We start from the raw sequence: 15,748 nt of genomic DNA on the forward strand, positions 1-15,748 counted from the left end.
CATGAATGCAGACAACGTAATTGGGAGTGAACAAGGCTGCAAACTGTTGGCTGAAGTAGTTTACAAGGGGCCGAATTTTGTGGAGCCATCGTATTTAGGGCCCCCTGAGGGCAACGGAGTTCATTGTCATCAAAATGCATGAACCGCAAGATCTGCTCACATAATGTCCGGGTCAGTGGACCAAAATGACCTCAACTCGCTTTTTTTTTTTTAGTTGTGCCCATGATGAGAGAGGTCCATGAAGGTCTTAAATTTGGAAAACTGTAGTAGATCTCCAATCTCTGGCAAGGGTCAACTGGGGATTAGCAGCGATGAATTGACCAGCATACAAATTGCTTTGGTCCACAATAGATCTATAGAGATCTTCAGTGAAAAACGGTGCATAAAAATCAAGTGACATTAAATTAACTGTTTCCACCTGAGTTTATTATTATTATTTAAGATACTTATATAGTGCTGTCAATTTAAATTAACCTACCAGCATGTCTTTGGAGTGTGGGAGGAAACTGGAGTACCCAGAGGAAACCCACGCAGGCACTGGGAGAACATGCAAACTCCAGGCAGGTAGTGCCGTGGTTGGGATTCGAAGCAGTGACTCTTTTTACTGCTAGGCGAAAGTGCTACCCACTATACCACTGAGCCGCCCTATTCTGGGTTGGCCAGTGAATGGGGGAAGTTATGGGTGCTGCAGAAGTGGTGGGTTCCCAATTAGGAATGGCAAATGCAGCAGGAAAAACACTATGGGCTCGATGGGCCTATGTTCGTCGTCTTGATGGCTGCGGGGCACTACTTGTGCTAGCCACTGCACCAGCTTGAAATGCACTTATGGGGCTTGCCCCGTCAGCATGTGATACTGCAGTTCTGGATGTACGATCAGGATGTACTAGGCCACTGGTGCTTGCCAGTTCACCAGAATAATGAGCAGCACTAGTACTGGTTCTGTGCTCCATACGAGAGCCCTGCGGTTCTTGCACCTCAGGTACAGAAAAATAACTGGGTCGGGTACGCCTGACCTTAGCTTTGATGACAGAGTAGTGCCCCCTGCTATCAGTCAGGGTGCCACTGCTGTCTACTGGTTCCTATTCTGAGCGTGAATCTGACAGATGGATGACTTCCTCTTCAGTCTCATCTGTCATGCTCAGAAATGTGTAAGCCTTTTTGTGCCCCCCTGCCGGTGAGAGCGAGCCCTGTAAGGGGTTTCACGCAGCGGTGCCATTGTGCCACAGTAAAAGTATGTGAGCCAGTCTGGAACTGGATAAAAATGGTCCTGTGTGTCTTTGGTTCTGATCCAAGTGCAAATTCAGGCAAAAATTCAGACCTGATGTTCACCTTAATCAGTGAAAAGGGACACATCGGACCCCATGCTGTGAACCGCCGGCGAAGCATATGTGAACCTTGCCTTAATGTCTTAAATAATGTGCGTTATCAGATCTGGAGCCATTTTATGACCCGTTCAGTACTTCACGATGTACCCGTTTCACTGTTTGTTAATTTATTTAGTATACATATTAGTTTGTTCATAAAGTTACAGCATCTTCTGTGTTTCCACCAGGAATATTTTAACTACAAAACATTTTCCCTAACCATTATAAGGGAACGCTTAACTACTTTTAATGTAGTTCCTTGCTTGCTGTGTTGGAGCAGTTATTATCTATAATTTAAAGGACAAGTATCGGTCCGGGCCACTTTGTTTTGAGTATTCTGGGTTATGGTGTTAAGAACATGAAATGTCATTCTTAAGAGTTCTGTTCTACCTTTTTGAAATTTATAAATTGATGAGTGATATGTTCCTCTTTCAGAACCATGAATAGGCTGACGCAGCTTGAGAGACTGGATCTCGGAAGTAATGAATTCACAGAAGTGGTGAGCAGTCCATGCTAGTATTTAATTTTGTTACTTTCACTGCCATGTAGTATACATTAACAGTACCTAGTACACGGGAACAAAAAATATATATATATATATATATATATATATATATATATATATATATATATATATATATATATATATATATATATATATATATATAATTTTTTTTTTCAAATATGTATTTTCTTAAAAAGTACCGTATGTTATTTTGCTCCCAACATCCTCCAAATCGCTTTTTTTTTTTTTTTTTTTGCTCTGGTCCAGCTTTTTTTTTAGAAGATGGCTATGCTTGTTCCCCATGGTACCACTGTATGTAGAAACGTAGCCACCTTTCTCTTCCTTGCTTCTAAGATGAACTAGGGACTATTTTCTATAGCATTGGTCCCTCCGCTCATGCTAGGGTGCTTGGTGTAATACTAGACTCTGATCTCTCCTTTGACCCCCACCATCCAATCACTAGCTAAATCTTGCCGCCTTACCCTCTGCGACATTTCCAGAATTTGCCCCTTCCTGACTAACGACACTGCAAAACAACTTATTCACTCCTTGGCTATTTCCTCCTTGACTACTGAAACTTTATCCTCACTGGCCTACCTTTACACAAGTTATCCCCCCTTCAGTCTATTATGAATGCTGCTGCTAGACTAACTGATCTGTGACTGCTGCTCCTCTCTGCCAAACTCTTCACTGGCTTCCACTAGCCTGATGTATAGAATTCTAAATACTAAACCCCAACATACAAAGCCATCTACAACATCACCCCCAGCTATATCACCATCCCCCACCTGCAGATATTGTCCAAATCGTGCTCTCTGCTCCTCCCAAGACGTTTTGCGCTCTAGCTTCCTCGTTACCGCCTTCCACATTCACCACCAGGACTTCTCCAGAACCTCTCCCATCCTCTGGAACTCCCTACCCCGGTATGTTTGGTCAACTCCTACCCTGTCCACCTTTAGGCGGTTCTTGAAAACTCATTTATTCATGGAAGCCTACCCCACCTCCACCTCTAAGAACTGTATTTGAGTCACCTCCTTAAGATCATCCCCCAAAGCTATTACATTTTGTACCACCTCCCCCTCCCTTTAGATTGTAATCTCCAAGAGCAAGACCCTCCTATTTACTCTGCATTGTAATTGTACTGTCCCCTTTACAGTATCTCACAAAAGTGAGTACACCCCTCACATTTTTGTAAATATTTTATTATAACTTTTCATGAAGACATTACACTGTAATTAATGTGTAATTACTCATTACACTGCTACAATGTAAAGTAGTGAGTGTACAGCTTGTATAACAGTGTAAATTTGCTGTCTCCTCAAAATAACTCAAGAAAAGTGAGTACACACCTAAGTGAAAGACCAGATTGGGCCCAATTATCCATTTTCCCTCCCCAGTGTCGTGACTTGTTAGTGTTACTAGGTCTCGGGTGTGAATGGGGAGCAGTATTAAGTTTGGGAGGTATCGCTCACCCTCTCATACTGGTCACTGGAAGTTCAACATGGCACCTAATGGCTAAGGATGAGCTGAGGCGTGTTCGCATACTCCACGTGCAGAGCCCGCCAGATAGTCAGTGCAGCGCTAATCACAAGCAGTGAGACATTTCCCTATCTCTGCAGCCGCGCATTGGGACAATGTCTCACTGCCTGTGATTAGCATAGTGCTGCTCCGACTTCCTGGCGGGCTCTGCACATGGAGTATGCGAACACGCCCGAGCTCATCCTTACTCATGGCAAAGAACTCTCTGAAGATCTGAAAAAACAATTGTTGCTCTACATAAAGATGGCATAGGCTATAAGAAGATTGCCAAGACCCTGAAACTTATCTGCAGCACGGTGGCCAAGACCATACAGAGGTTTAACAGTACAGATTCCACTCAGAACAGGCCTCGCCATGGTCAACCAAAGAAGTTGAGTGCACGTGCTCAGCATCATACCTAGAGGTTGTCTTTGAGAAATAGATGTACGAGTGCTGCCAGCATTGCTGCAGAAGTTGAAGGGGTGGGGGGGTCAGCCTGTCAGTGCTTAGACCATACGCTGCACACTGCATCAAATTGGTCTGCATGGTTGTCATCCCAGAAGGAAGCCTCTTCTAAGGATGATGCACAAGGAAGCCTGCAAATAGTTTGCTGAAGACCAGCAGACTAAGGACATGGATTACTTTAACCTTGTGTCCTGTGGTCTGATGAGACCAAGAAAAAATTATATGGTTCAGATGGTGTCAAGCATGTGTGGCGGCAACCAGGTAGGTGAAGAGTACAAAGACAAGTGTGTCTTGCCTACAGTCAAGCATGGTGGTGGAAGTGTCTTGGTCCGGGGCTGCATGAGTGCGGCCGGCACAGGGGAGCTACAGTTCATTGAGGGATCTAAGAATGCCAATATGTACTGTGACATTCTGAAGCAGAGCATGATCCCCTCCCTTCGGAAACTGGGCCACAGAGCAGTATTCTAACATAATGACCCCAAACACACCTCCAAGACGACCACTGCCTTGCTATTTTGAAGGGACAGCAAATTTACACTGTTATACAAGCTGTACACTCACTACTTTACATTGTAGCAAAGTGTCATTTCTTCAGTGTTGTCACATGAAAAGATAGAATAAAATATTTACAAAAATGTGAGGGGTGTACTCACTTTTGTGAGATACTGTATATTGTAAAGCGCTGCGTAAACTGTTGGCACTATATAGATTCTGTATAATAATTTGTAGTGTGCATATTACTGCATGAACTGCTCGTTCCAAACAAATGATAGTAAGAGGAAAAAGAAGAGGTTTGGGAACTCATGGAAAGGAGTTAAAGGAGGCAGAAATCCACAGTAAGCATCATTTTTAATGAAAAATAGATTACAGGGCCAGGGAATATTTGGGGAATAAACATAGTTTAGTGTCACTTTAATCAAGGTGGTTCAAGACAAACATAAATACTTCAGTTGATGGATATTGGGATGTCTCTCTTGCCATTCTGGAGACAATCTGCACCTCTGCCAGTCCTTGCAGTCATCTCCCAATTTGGTTGATAGATGTGTTGTATACGCAGTGCATTCTCTGTGCTCCGTAGAATATGGACAAATAACGAGAATAGTTGCATAGAAAATGCAAGTGCAGTTGGTTACAAAACAAAGTCTTGACCATGTAGTGATGCTTGTTTTCACTGATATTTTGTATGGTCACTTTTTTGCCCATGTCACATTACACCTATTAAACATTTCTTGACAGGTAGTTCTGATCCCTGTCAAACAATAGAAATGGAATTGTGCGCTGAGCCTAAAGGAAACCCTGGGCTGAGATCTAGAACAAGTGCAAGCCAATTGTATTTATTGAACTGTAGGTTGATTTCTTCATTGTTACAGAATAACAGCTGCCTTCCTGGTGGTTACTGGTGTTATAGGCTTGGATATCTGTCAGGTATAAAAATGCAAACACTTGTGGGGGCAGGTAACTCGATTGTAAAGGCCCTTTCACACCTAATGCAGTTGGATGAATTTTTGACTGCGCTCCGACTGCATAGACGGTCCAAAATCCAGGTAATCATATTGGCATAGTTCACACCATTGCAGTGCAGAAAAGTACAGCATGCTGCATTTTTTCACACCACAAACACACTGCTGTGAATTACAGGGCACATAGAAGCCCAAGGAAAGAAAGAAGTGACTTCACAGGACAAATGCAGGTAGAAAAATGTGCGCCAACTGCATGTAAAATGCACATGAAATGAATGCATAGCTACAAGGAAAAAACACGTAGTTACTTGCAGTTTCTGGTGTAAATGGGCCCTAAGGGTCACATTAACTTCAATCCCACTATATGTAGTCCAGAAAGTATAAATATCGTATTAGCATTTGCACAGGAAGATTTGCAGAGGAAAGTGTATCTTACCAATTTTTAGTACTTGCCACTTTATTAGCATTATTTTTCTTTAAATAATGTGAACTTCTTTCAAAATTGTTTTTTCCAGCCTGAAGTACTTGAACAACTAAGCGGTCTGAAGGAATTTTGGATGGATGGCAACAGACTAACATATATCCCAGGGGTATGTACTGTGTGCCATACTGTTCATATATAAAGAGGGAGCATTAAAAACTGAAAGAATCCAGTGCAAAGAATCACAGCAAGAGTTTTAGTTATGCAAAACTGGGAACAAATGTATCTCAGTCCCTGTGTTCAAGTGTAATAGTGCCCTCATGTTTTCTATATGCCCTGAGCGCCAACTTATAAATTCTGCTTTTTTTCTGACCTGGTTGTATTTACAGTTTTGGAATATTCTGTTAAATAATTCTGACGAACTGGTATCTTTATCGGATAGATCATTTTATGTCTTGGATAATTAAAGGAATTTTAAAGGAAAGGGATTTTGATGGTGACTGATGGGACAATGGAACCCTGCAATTATTTTGTTTGATTCGTCATGTACTTGAGTTGTAAATTATGCTTGTAGGATGAACCCTCCATAGGGGAAATCCCCCCAGCTAACAAATTATAATAGTGGAGATTTCGATTTATCATACCCTAAGTGCACTATTTTATAGGGCCTTGGTTGCTGCTTGAAGTTCTTGAATTAGGGCCATCTCTGCCTAAAAAGCTGAGAGCAGGAGTACCTATAGGTCTTTCCAGCTGAGCGGATCAGTGTCCTGGTTACATGTCTTGCATGCAACTAATAAAGCACCATGGAATGGCATTATTACCTATCCCTTGTTAAAAAAAATAAAAAAATAAAAATGTAAGTACGCAAAGAAAAACTGTGCCTGAGCTTAAGAAACCCTACCTCTGTTGAAGATTCTCCTGTTAATGGTGACTGTGATATCAGTAAATGCATACTATGAGGATGTCACTGTTATGTTTTTTGTTTGTTGTAGTTTCTTGGAAGTCTGAAGCAACTGACTTACTTGGACCTTTCAAAGAACAACATAGAAATGGTGGAAGATGGCATCGCTGGGTGTGAAAGTTTACAAGATCTGCTACTGTCCAGCAATGCCATACAGCAATTACCAGAGTCTATTGGTTGGTATCTAAGAGTTGTATGTATATGACACTTTCATAGATAAAAAAAGGCAATTTAAAGGCCAAGTTCAGTTTTTTTTTTTTTATTCCAGCTCTCCTATGTACCAATATAGCATTAATGTACTTCTTTTGCAAAAATAAAATGGCTTTCTATTTATTCTACACACGCTTACCTCACTGTCTTCATGGCTTTTTAAAAACACTTCTCCGTTGCTTCCTGGACAGACTTTAGGTCAGGACACAGGAAGATGTTGACCGGCTGAGGGTAGATGATGCAAGGTGTGTGCTAATGACATCAGCTGGTCAACTCCTTCCTGTGTCATGACCTAAACCCTGACCAGGAAGTAAGGCAGAAGTAATCGAGCACTGTTTTTAAATGGCTTTGAGGAGAATGAGGTAAGCCTGTGTCGAATAAATGGAAAGCTATTTTATTTTTGCAAAAGAAGTATATTAATGGTATATTGGTACATAGGGAAGCTGAAATATATAAAAATAAAAGTGAACAAATGTGAACTTAGCCTTTAAAAGATGTTGTCCTTTCTTTGGGTAGGACCCATCCATGTAGTTAACCTAAGATGGGTGTTTATTTAGCACACCCCTCATATAAGGAGCAGCTGCTTACTTTATTTGGCAGTGTGAAGTCCAATTGTTCAAATGTAAGGGCACCCACAAAACATTATTTTATTTTAAAGCCACTTTTAAATTTAAAACCTGAGAAGTGGCACTTCTTAAAAAGATCGCAGTCAAGTGCTTACCTGTATGAGATTTGCAATGTGTTTCTTGTATCGTATGATTTTTTTTTTTTAATGCAGGTGCACTGAAGAAGTTGACCACTCTAAAAGTGGATGAAAACCAGCTCATGTATTTACCAGACTCTATTGGAGGGTAAGTTGTTGAATTTAACGAGAAAAAAGCAATGTTGATAAGATTGCCAGATAGAGTTCTTTTGTATGCTAGATATTCTAACCTAGCTTCAAATATTAGACAATGAGTAAAGAACTTGTTAATATGTTGTCTGAGTACAAGGAATGAAAAGATTATTTTTAGAGTATTTGCATTTCCTAGCAATTTGTTAATGAATAACTTCAGTTATAGTCCACTTCGGTTTTCATTTGCAAAGCTTTTTATATAGTACAGGTTTACTAAACCCATTTTCCCACTTTGAGAAGGCAATATTCAGGCAAAAATGCAGGTCAATTAAAAATGCAAAACATAACAGGTAAGTAAATACATATTCTGGACAGGGAAGTGGTGCAAAGCCACAGCCAGCTGCCCAGCAGATGATCTAGACATCTGTAACTGTTTGACCTGTAAAATAGCAAGTTTAGGTAACAAATCCATTAAAGCTGAAATCCTGGCAAACTGCTAAATATGTAGTGGAAATACATATATGGGAGTGGCTTAACCTGTTAAAAGATTCAAAAGGGAGGTTAGCCTCAAGAATAGTGTAATAAAGATAAGGGTACCATCATCCTGAAATTTTAATTGAAAAAAAGGGGAGGGTGAAGAGATAAAAAGGGCTACTCCAAACCCTGTTGATTCTAAACCCCCTCAAGGGTTCTTGGGACTATTACTGTACCCAATAATGTAAGAGATCATAAGTTAAAAAATGGAATAACATTTATTAGAAAATAGACAAGGAAAATTTAATCAATAATTCACAATACAAATGACAACACAATATTTTACAATACAAAAAATTGTGAATTATTGATTACATTTTCCTTGTATATTTTCTAATAAATGTTATTCCCCTTTTTAACTTATGATCTCTTACATTATTGGGTACTGTAATAGTCCTAAGAACCCTTGAAGGGGGTTTGGAGTAGCCCTCATCTCTTTGCCCTCCCATTTTCTTCTGCTAAAAGATTCGTTTGGAAAAGCTTGATACAGTACTGCCAAAGACCATAGCTAGGCTGCTGACTGACTTTTTTCTTTACTGCAATAAAAACTGAAATTAAACTCTGCTTCAAATATGTTTTAAAACGGCCCCCAGAAGATTTACGCCATAATGTGCTACTATGCAGGGCATATTAGCACATTATGGCAGACTTGCCTGTCAACTAAAGCCCTTCAGTGCGACTCTATCCCTGGGTGCTTCCATTTTCTCCTAGTCTTTCTTCCTGCATTCGCTCTGTTTGGCCGCTTGAATGGCCAGGCCGTGATCATATCACTCCCGCACATGTGCACAAGAATCCCTTCATCACAGCACAGAGTGGTGCCATAAATGTAATCTGTCTGAGCTGTGCATGTGTGGCTCAGTGTATATTACCACTGACAGATTTGACAGGTCATAAAAACCTTGCCTTTAACGGTTTGTTAAAAATGAGGGATTAATTCTGATTTAAAGAGCAAGTAAGCCTAAATTACCTATTTTCACCTTTTGTTTTTTCTTTATACATCTTTTGTTACATCTCAGTGCTGATGAAGTCCCACGGTCAGTTTTTTGCCTACATTCAACTGCTGTATTTCATTTCTCACATCAGGGTTTTCTGATGGTCACAGCAGTGGGACGTACATGTGCCAAGCATTTTGACAATGCAAGGGAATAATTTGGAGATGGGGAAAGAACAAAATGGAGTATATCCAGTAATAATCCTAATGAAATCTCCAGATTATAAAATATTGAAAAATACTTTTATGATTGCATTAACATTTTAAAGCTGATATGAGATTTAATGATGGCATTTACATATAAATGTATATGTAATCCCAATCATCCAAATCTCTTCAAGACCCACTGACTGTCATAGAAACGTCCCCTGGGTTTTAGGTGGTGTCAGTCACTGCTGCTGTCTCCTATGTGGTACACACAACTTTCATATGGCCAGTGCCATCTGAAAGAGAAAGTGTTACTATAGAGCAGTGATGGCGAACCTTGGCACCCCAGATGTTTTGGAACTACAATTCCCATGATGCTCCACTACACTGCAGAGTGCATAAGTATCATGGGAAATGTAGTTCCAAAACATCTGGGGTGCCAGGGTTCGCCATCACTGCTATAGAGCCTGCCTTCTGTGAACACTGAGTAATAGGAACTGGTAACAGTGTAAACTGTTGTTACTCTCTGTGAATACAGCCTTCAAGAGTAGAACTGACATTGTATGTTCCTTATTGTATTCAGTGATTATATGTGCTGTAGCTTTCAGAAACAATAAGGAGTAATAAGCTGTGTGTACTAGCTTAGATAAGCAGGATGTATGCTAATCATTAAACACTGTTGATTTTATATTCCTGCATTGATTTGCTGGCTCTGCCTGACTCCTCCCATGTCAAAATGAAAAGACTAAAGGGCTGTTATCATGGGCCTAACATTGGGTGGTATCAGCAGGTTCAATAGAAACTGGCCCACATTCGGCCCCTGTGTACGGCAGTCGATCTGACAGAAGCCGGCCAAATGTCCGACTTCTGTTGGAGGGGCATGTTTGGCCGAAAAGGTTTACTGATCGGCATTCCTATCAGCACGCTTAGACAATGGCTAAAATCGCTGACCGATTCTGTTCTGGCAGGGGAGTTCCCATCAAAATACAATAGCTCAGTGGGAGGAGATCGTTGTACTATCATTGGATTGTAAGTACAGGATCTCCTCCTAAGCTCTTCGAGTACACAGTGTGTATCAGGCTTAAGGCTGGCCAAACATTTTACAATCTTTTTATTTCATTTCTTTTGTATTTGCCTTCAATTATATATTTTGAAAGGGCCTGCCTGATTGCATACAAATTGAAAGTGTTTAGGTTTGACCTCATATTACAGTATATGGTTTTGCTAAATCTAAAGTGAGATGATCTTTTTTTATTTTAATTTTTAGGGTAGAAAATTTCAAATAAGTGTTAAAAGAAAGAAAGCTGCAGAGTATGCAGTGGTGGTAGTGGGGAGAGTATAAAATATATATATTGCTGCAGGCTGGAGTTTTGCCCTAATATGTTATATTTGCAGCTTTCCTTAAAGCGGTAGTTAACTGTTGACAAAAAATTTTTTGCACTTCAGGTTAACCTCATATTCTGCTAGTTTGCACCACATACTAGCACATTGTGACAGACTTACCTGTAAAACTGAAGCCTTTAGAAGTGCATTGTCTACACTGAAAGGGCTTCCATCTTCAACTGGTCTTCCTTCCAAGTTCACACGCTTCGGTTGTTTGAATGGCCGGGCTGCGATGGCGTCAACCCCGCACATGCGCAAGTCATGATCGCGACACAGTGCTCTGAATGGATGGCACACTTGAGTGTGCCATCCATTCAAAGCGCAGTGTGTTTGTGCCAGTGACATCACCAGCTGCTACAAATCTGAATACCTCTTAAACGTTGCACGGTACCTACAGGTAAGTCTTGTTCTAGGCTTTCCTGTAGGTAGAAGTAAACATGCAGGCTTTCTACTAACATTTAAAAATATTGCCTGGTGATCCTGCCATGAAGGCCTTGTTTAAGGCCTGTTATAGGGTGACAATGCTGTGTCTCTAAGTTCTGCTTCTGTGTTGTCCACACACATTATGCAAGCATGCTACACTGTAGTCCTCATTGGGAAACCTACCCTAACAAATGCCGTGCAACCTTAGCTGGAGTACATGTGAACAGGACTGAAGGCGATGCACAGCAGTGCAATGTAACAACAGGTGAAAAAGGTGAAAACAATTAATTTTTTTTGTTTTTGCTACCAGGCTTGTTTCCCTAGAAGAGCTGGATTGCAGTTTCAATGAAGTTGAAGCATTACCTTCCTCTATAGGGCAGTTTTCTCAGATACGAACGTTTGCTGCTGATCACAACTTTCTGATACATCTTCCCCCAGAGGTACAGTGCTTGTTTTGTTCATACTCTGTATGTCGCAGTCTAAATCAAATTCAAAATGAGAAAATGGCAAGACAATCAATTTTTAACTGGCTAAAAAGAAGCCTGGTGGTGGGGATTAATTCACTTTACAGACTTCTACAGAATTGTACCTAACTTACCAGCCATTCAGTGTGGATTTGATTGCTTAGATCAACACTCCTTTTATTTAAACATGCATATAGAGTAAATATATGCTCAATAAAGATCTGGTAATCTAGTAATCTTAAGGCTTGGTGGCAGGTACCCCATGGTGACTACACCTACCTTAGCTATGCTGCATCACTTCCCTGATCTGCTGCTGTAGGGCCACAGAAATATTGACTTGATATTTGCATAAGCACACAGCCCACTTGACAGCATTAGGGTCTAAAGATAAACTGCTTAGAAACTGAGGGAAGAATTGTGGAACGTGAGTGCCATTGGTGCCCCAATCTAAAGCTTTGAGCTGCTTGGATCTATGGTTAAAGTAGTATTAATTCCTCCGTGTTTTGTCACCTTAACATATCCATCGAACAAAGTAAACTGTTTGTTGCACTTTTCAACTTTCAATGCTGTTGGCACCTGCTTTCTCTCACTGCTGCTTGCCTGAACTTCTGGTCTTCATAGGAAATAATTGACAGTGAAGGGTGCAGTCTGGAGTAGGTCTGCTAGCTTTAAGGTGTGTGAGGGGATGGACGGAGCAGAAGAATATCTTGCTATCCTGGGCTATGGGACTGTGTGTTCTGTTTATGCACACTAAAGGGAGACACAGCTCTTGCCCTTGCATGTAAGAGTGCCTCCATAGGATGCCAATGGAGAAAGGAGCCATCCTGAAACTGAAAACCTGGCCATGGCATCAGCTTAACCACTTCAATACAGGGCACTTGTACACCGTCCTGACAATTTTCAGATTTCACCACTATTACATTTTGAATGACAATCGAGCAGTCATGCAACACTGTACCCAAACAAAATTGTTTGCATTTTTTCCCCCACAAATAGAGCTTTCTTTTGGTGGTATTGTATCACCACTAGGGCTTTCATTTTTTGCGCTACAAATAAAAATAGATCAAACATTTTTAAAGAAAAACCCCCACTTTTTTTCCCGTTTGTTACAAACTTGTGAAAATAAGTACATTTTCTCCTTCACTGATGGGCAATGAGGAGGGTACACTTACTGGCACTGATGAGGCAGTACTGTTTGGCTCTGATGATGAGGCACTGATGAGCAGCACTAACAGGTGGCACTCATGGGCACTTATGGGCAGCACTGATAGATGGCACTCTTGGGCAACACTGATCAGGGAGCACTGGCAAGCACTGATGGGCAGTCAGTGCTTGCCAGTGCTCCCTGATAGGAGATGGACATCCCAATTGGGCACTGATTGGCATACCTGGTGGTCCTGGGTGGGCATCCTCGGGGGGGGGGGGTCCGCACCAATGATGAATCAGTGCAGACCCCCCCATCAGGAGAGCAGCCGATTGGCTCTCCTCTACTTGCGCCTATCGGCGTGAGAGGAGGAAAAGCGGATATATGGCTCTTCCTGTTTACACTGTGATCAGCTGTGATTGGACACAGCTGATCATGTGGTAAAGAGCCTATGTCAGAGGTTCTTCACTGGGATTGGAGATGCAGTGTGTCAGACTGACACACCACACCGCCGATTGCCCCGCTGCGTACCACCACGGGGCACGCAACAGCGGCTTATCCTGCTTGACATGATATGATCAGTCAGGATAATGCAGCCAGTTTGTGCACGTCATATTACTATATGGCAGGAGGGAAGTGGTTAAACTAGATCATTGGCAAGGGTTAAAAGAAGCTTGCATACTCAGTAAGTGATTAATTAGCTGCACAAAGTGCTTATAAACTGAGGTTTTGATATCACTTTAACGTCTTCCCGCCAGTGTGGCGCATATATGCGGCTTCTTGGCAGATGAGCTTTAATTCCGAGAGTCTGCATATATACGGCACTATGTAAACACTTTTCTGTGCTGAGTGTGCTTATAACACAAATGTTTTGATGGAAAAAATCCCCCTATATTTCTAATATAGTGACAACTGAAAACTTTGTTTATTTTTCTATGCTTACTGTCCAGATCGCTAACCAGTACGCATAGGGTGAACAATAAGAGTTTGAGTGGTTTAAAGCCATAGAATATGTAGTCATCCAGGGGCTACCTAAAATAACGTACCTGTTAGAAAAGTAGAGGATTTTTTTTTTCAACACTTTTCTTTAGGAACTTGTGGGCAATGCCACATGTATTTTACATCCAGACAATTATAAAAAGTCAGGATATCTCTTCCTGTGGAGGATTTTTTTTTTAGAAGCTTTGGAAGAGATTGCATACCCTGTCCAGACTCGCTTAATGTTATCAGCAGAAAGATGAGTGGAAGGAAGTAATAGGCCTTTTCATATCCATTTATGTTCTAACACTATCTGCACATGACCTTGTTTACTTGCCACGGAGGAAAAAGTTTGGCGGGTCTGATAAATGGTCTGTGCCGGCCCTTTAGAATTAGACATTTCATCATGACAGATTGAGCTTCAGATGAAATGGATAACTAGAGAGCAGCCTATAGAAAGTAAATGGAATGCTGTAGCTTGTAGGAATTATTTGCTCGCTATATTCCCCCCCCCCCCCCTTTCCCTAATCTAGTTCTTATCTTCTTCTGAACTTTAGCCAGAGCTGGCGTGGCAATAGGAGGCAGTTGCTCTCCAAAATGTATTTTGCCCCTTAAATATTCTTCATATAGCATTTCCTGATCTTTGTTTTGTTTCATTGCAAGAGTGCCCCCAAATTAGATATATTGTCCCCCTCTGGCTCAGTCCCAGCTCTGACTTTTTAAGTCACCCTTTCCTTTATTTCCTTTTCTTTTTTTTTTCTAATTCTTTATTTATAGACAGCAGTCTCCAACAAATCAAAACAATATAATGAGACATAACGTATACAACCAAGAATATAACATGAATTTTCAGCTGACCAAATTGGCCGCTGTCAATAACCAGCACAAGACAGACAGCCATAAGGAACTGAAAGTATTAGCCAGGTATGTCATTCCATCAGAGAATACACTAAGATTAGAAGACTAGTGGAAAGGATGGAGATGACTGAGGTCGTACCATGTGGTACAGTCAGAAAATCATCAAGTCCAAGCAGAACTGAAAGGCAGAAAGAAAGAATATGACATAAGAGGACACTTCAAGTTTTATTTTTTCGTGTGAAGTTAAAGACTAGAGGAAGAGCCAAGGAAGAAAGAAAGGGAGGATATATACTGTATATATCACACAGGATCTGGTGCAGCTGTATATAGAACTAATCAGCCTCCAGGCTTTATGGCCCGTATACACGATCCGAAAATCGGACGAAAAATACCACTTTCAACACGATCGTACGGTAATCGGATAATTAGTACAGAGCTTTTGAGAGCCCATTACAACAATTCATCCGATATTATTCGATTCGACGTGCACGAAAATTTTCCTCGTACAATACCAGATTGTCCAATTTTTCATTTAGTCAGTACAGTTGTCGTCTGAAAATACAATACAATTACATAACACATGACATCACTTCCGATTTTTTATTTTCTGTCATACGAAAATCTTCATGACTTTAGTAACCTATTCAATTCCTACTTACGTCTATTAAGCAAAAAAAGTCATACGATCTGTCCGGATCGTATGTGCGGGCCATTATTGTCAAAGCTTAATTGAAGAAGCTCAAGTTAGAAGCTGGTTACTATGCACAGCTGCGCACATTTTAGTAAATCTCCGCCAGTGTGTCTATTGTTCTCATTTACCAGTAGGAGGGGGAACTGTTCTTCTCCTTGGACGGTTGCTGAAGATACTGGCTATATTTTATAGAATCAGATTTAAATTTATTGTTTATTATTTGTGTAGATTGGGGCCTGGAAAAACACCACTGTGTTGTTCTTGCATTCAAACAAATTGGAGTGCCTCCCAGAGGAAATGGGCGATATGCAGAAACTCAAGGTCATTAATCTGAGTGACAACAAGTAAGTCATGTTTTTGGAATTCTGGAATGTGTGCCTTAGATATATTTGTTTT

At 40.9% G+C, this 15,748-nt stretch overlaps 1 protein-coding gene across 3 annotated transcripts in view; it reads left to right on the plus strand.

Annotated features, from left to right (window-relative positions):
* Positions 1-15,748, plus strand: part of ERBIN (erbb2 interacting protein) — a 347,855-nt gene that overhangs the window by 275,414 nt on the left and 56,693 nt on the right. For all 3 annotated transcript variants that reach the window (XM_077462647.1, XM_077462650.1, XM_077462648.1), the window contains 6 exons: positions 1,800-1,863; positions 5,828-5,902; positions 6,726-6,870; positions 7,683-7,755; positions 11,528-11,657; positions 15,581-15,696. In XM_077462647.1, coding sequence (XP_077318773.1) covers positions 1,800-1,863; positions 5,828-5,902; positions 6,726-6,870; positions 7,683-7,755; positions 11,528-11,657; positions 15,581-15,696 — 603 coding nt within the window. The remainder of the gene's footprint in view (positions 1-1,799; positions 1,864-5,827; positions 5,903-6,725; positions 6,871-7,682; positions 7,756-11,527; positions 11,658-15,580; positions 15,697-15,748) is intronic.

Source organism: Lithobates pipiens, unplaced genomic scaffold (assembly GCF_037356315.1).
Source record: "Lithobates pipiens isolate NorthernLeopardFrog02 unplaced genomic scaffold, aLitPip1_a1.2 Scaffold_3, whole genome shotgun sequence".
In the NCBI taxonomy this organism is placed as follows: domain Eukaryota; kingdom Metazoa; phylum Chordata; class Amphibia; order Anura; family Ranidae; genus Lithobates; species Lithobates pipiens.